General features: G+C 43.4%; 1 protein-coding gene across 1 annotated transcript in view; it reads right to left on the bottom strand.

Moving 5' to 3' along the window:
- Positions 1 to 2500, bottom strand: part of LOC105624316 — an 8533-nt gene extending 6033 nt beyond the window's left edge. Inside the window, exons 1-3 of the mRNA XM_012205674.1 lie at positions 2492 to 2500; positions 476 to 659; positions 336 to 391 (exon numbers count right to left, since the gene is read on the bottom strand). Coding sequence (XP_012061064.1) covers positions 336 to 391; positions 476 to 659; positions 2492 to 2500 — 249 coding nt within the window. The remainder of the gene's footprint in view (positions 1 to 335; positions 392 to 475; positions 660 to 2491) is intronic.
- Positions 2501 to 3040: the final 540 nt, after the last annotated feature.

The raw sequence follows: 3040 nt of genomic DNA, 5'->3' as shown, positions 1-3040 counted from the left end.
GAGAGAGAGAGGGAGAGGGATGGATACCGCATCCTTAAACGAGATTAATCCGTTAGTCGCAACAGTATTTTATCCACTGAGTTAAATTAGAAATTGAAAGTTCTGCGAAAATAGAATAAATATAAGTACTCGGAATAATTGCGGTATACAAGGATAAACACAACATCAGATAATCTTTTATCGTTTTATTCATGCTTTTTTTTCTCTCATCATCTGATTCGAATGTCTTGAAAGACGCGAGTCGCACGATTCTTATATCAGATCGCTAAATTAAAGAAGTAATTAGCAATTAGATAAATAGTGTAAGATTGCGGAAAAGCGGTAGAAATGATCACAGTGTCGGATTGCATCCGTCGAATAAATATAGAGATCGTTTTCGCGTGTCGCTGGCCTGGAAATTTGAACTCTCGTTGGAATTATATCCTGCCCCTTAGTTTCCCGCAGCCCTCCTCCCTCCCCTCTGGATTAGACTTACCTCTGCGAATGGCAGCGGGACTGGGGGTGGCCAGAAGCAAGAGGAATATGGCGAAAAATCCCCAGCCCCAGCTACCGAGGAGTACCAACACAGGCATTCGAGGCATTCCCGGGACAAGTGCCGAGGCTGTCAAAATACCTCCGCTTTCTCTCCTCTTATCTCCATTTGCCTCTCCCGTCGAGAACTACCTGTGCATACGCGCATATAAAAAAATACACGTAACGACGCACACATATACATACATGTATGTGCTCATACATATAAAATCGTTCCACTGATCCGTCCTGTCGGCTGTCGTGTGTGCATCGAAAAAAATATTGAACATCGTGCATCCGCAAAGTCCTTCGAAAAAAACAGTAGTACATATATAATTTCGTGCGCAAAAAATATTTTTCAGCAAAGCTGACGTTGTTTCTTGCCGTTTTGCTATCAAAATGACATCAGAGACATTATTTTAATATCTGGGTTTTTTCACGCCGCAAAATGCATTGAGATGAAACGTGCAATTTAATTCGAATTCTTTTTTTTTTTCTATTCCAATAGTAATCAATCTTCCATAAAATTTGTAATTTAATCGCTGAAAAGAATAGGTGGGAAAATCGCTGGTTCAAGCCAAAGAAATTTCCAATTTCCTCTTATTCGCTATCCGGGAAGCGCAAAATCTCTATAACGCGAGGTACTTGATGCGATACAGGCGCAAGAATCGCATTATTATTTCCCCAAAGGACAATAAGGAACACCGCATGGTTTGCCAGATGGGTCGAGCTTATGCCGGAAGGGCCTCGTTCGTACGTCCATGTCGAGAGAGCGGGGTGATAATTGGTTAAATCCGCGTTGACTCGGCCATCGACAACAGTACTTCACCTCCGGAATTTTCTCTCCCTCTTCATTCACCGCCGCTTTCCTCCCCCGCCGCTTTCCTCCCCCGCACCTCGCATTCCCGCGTTGCATTCATTGTTTCGTCTCTCGAGAGAATTCAATATTTTTTTCCCCGAGGCACGCAACCTCCAGCAAATTCACAGCAATTCGTTCAACGCGAGGATCCAGAGATATTTAAAGATTCAAAGACTCTCGGGATTTCGGATCGCGAAGGTCCGAATTGCGAACGGCCAAGGTCGCGGAAGTTCTTTTTTTTCTTTTTTTTTTTTCGACAACTCGTGCATTTCTGTCGGGACGTCCGTAGAATTGATGCACTCGCGGATTTTCAGATTCTATCGGCGTGCACGAATCGAATAAAAGCAGGCGCGTGCTGAAAATGTCGAGTGAACCGAGCTCGAAGCGGTTAGCGCATCAGCAATTTAGATCGCTCGTTGATTACGTGCGTGCATAGGGGATGCGTTCAACGACGCGCGTTTTACAAAACAAGCAAGGAGACACGAGGGAAAGAGGAAACTGGATCGATGATCTCGCTGAACGATTGTTTTTCCCCGATTTACCGACATTTCATCGTGATTATTTCGTATTATCGTCTCGACGTCGAAAACGCTCCGTTCCGTTGCGAGTTGCATACACAACGAGAACGTGATTTCCGCAACGATTTGATCGCGATTATACCGACAATTCGGATCCAGGAATCCTTGTTCTTTACTACATACAAAACAAAAGGTTCAGGAATTCTTGTTCTTTTCTACGTACACATTACACAATTTTAGAAGACGGAAGAGGAGGAAAATTTATGTCTATTCTACAATAAGATCGTAAGTCGTAAGAAATGAACCAATCATAATCGATTATTCTTCTCGTGTTCGATTCGTCAATTTCTTACGCTCCTGCTGTAGAACAGGCATTAATCAAAATACATTAATTTTATCAAAACAAACTAGAAACAAAAACTTTGAATCCAAATCTCAGAATCCAAATAAAAAGATCGTGCAATTCTTAGAGATAGTCTTAGCTCTAAATCGCTAGAGAAATGATAGAAATTGTTTTATTATTATTTTTTTTTTGAATGGAGAACTCGTTGGGGTAATTTAAATACTGTCATCAACAATGGAGTACGTACGTCCATTCACGCACCTTTACCATAACACTCTCATGCTCCCTGATTACTCCGATTTCATCCTGATTACTCCGATTTTCGGAGAGGTCGTTCTGCCGATTGAAATCACCGAGGCGATATCCTCCACGCGGAATCCTTCGAGCGTGCCATCTTCTCTCTCATCAGGCCAGACGTCTTTCCAAGGCGAATCGTTTGCGTATTGGAATTTACATCGTCGTCCTTGGCGTATCGACCACGACTACGTCGCCTGGCACAGTTTTCCTCGCGATTCTTAATCGCGCACTGACGCACATAGAGCTTTCAAAAGACGCTTCAAGGATGTTGCTCGAAATTGAATTGATCTCGTAGTGGACCACCACCAGCGGCGGTGGTGGTTTCCAGTCCCAAACGAGCACTACCGCTGCTGTTGGTTCTACGCTGCAGCGTGTAGATCATCAACGCGTCATGTCGCGGATAATGGAATATGAAACACTGGGGATAAAGAGCGGAGAGAGAAAGAGACAGACAGAGAGAAAAAGAGAGAGAGAGAGAGAGAGAGAGAGAGAGAGAGAGAGAGAGAGAAGTAA

Source organism: Atta cephalotes, assembly GCF_000143395.1.
Source record: "Atta cephalotes unplaced genomic scaffold scaffold00075, whole genome shotgun sequence".
Lineage (NCBI taxonomy): Eukaryota > Metazoa > Arthropoda > Insecta > Hymenoptera > Formicidae > Atta > Atta cephalotes.
This window is presented reverse-complemented; position numbering and strand designations above follow the sequence as displayed.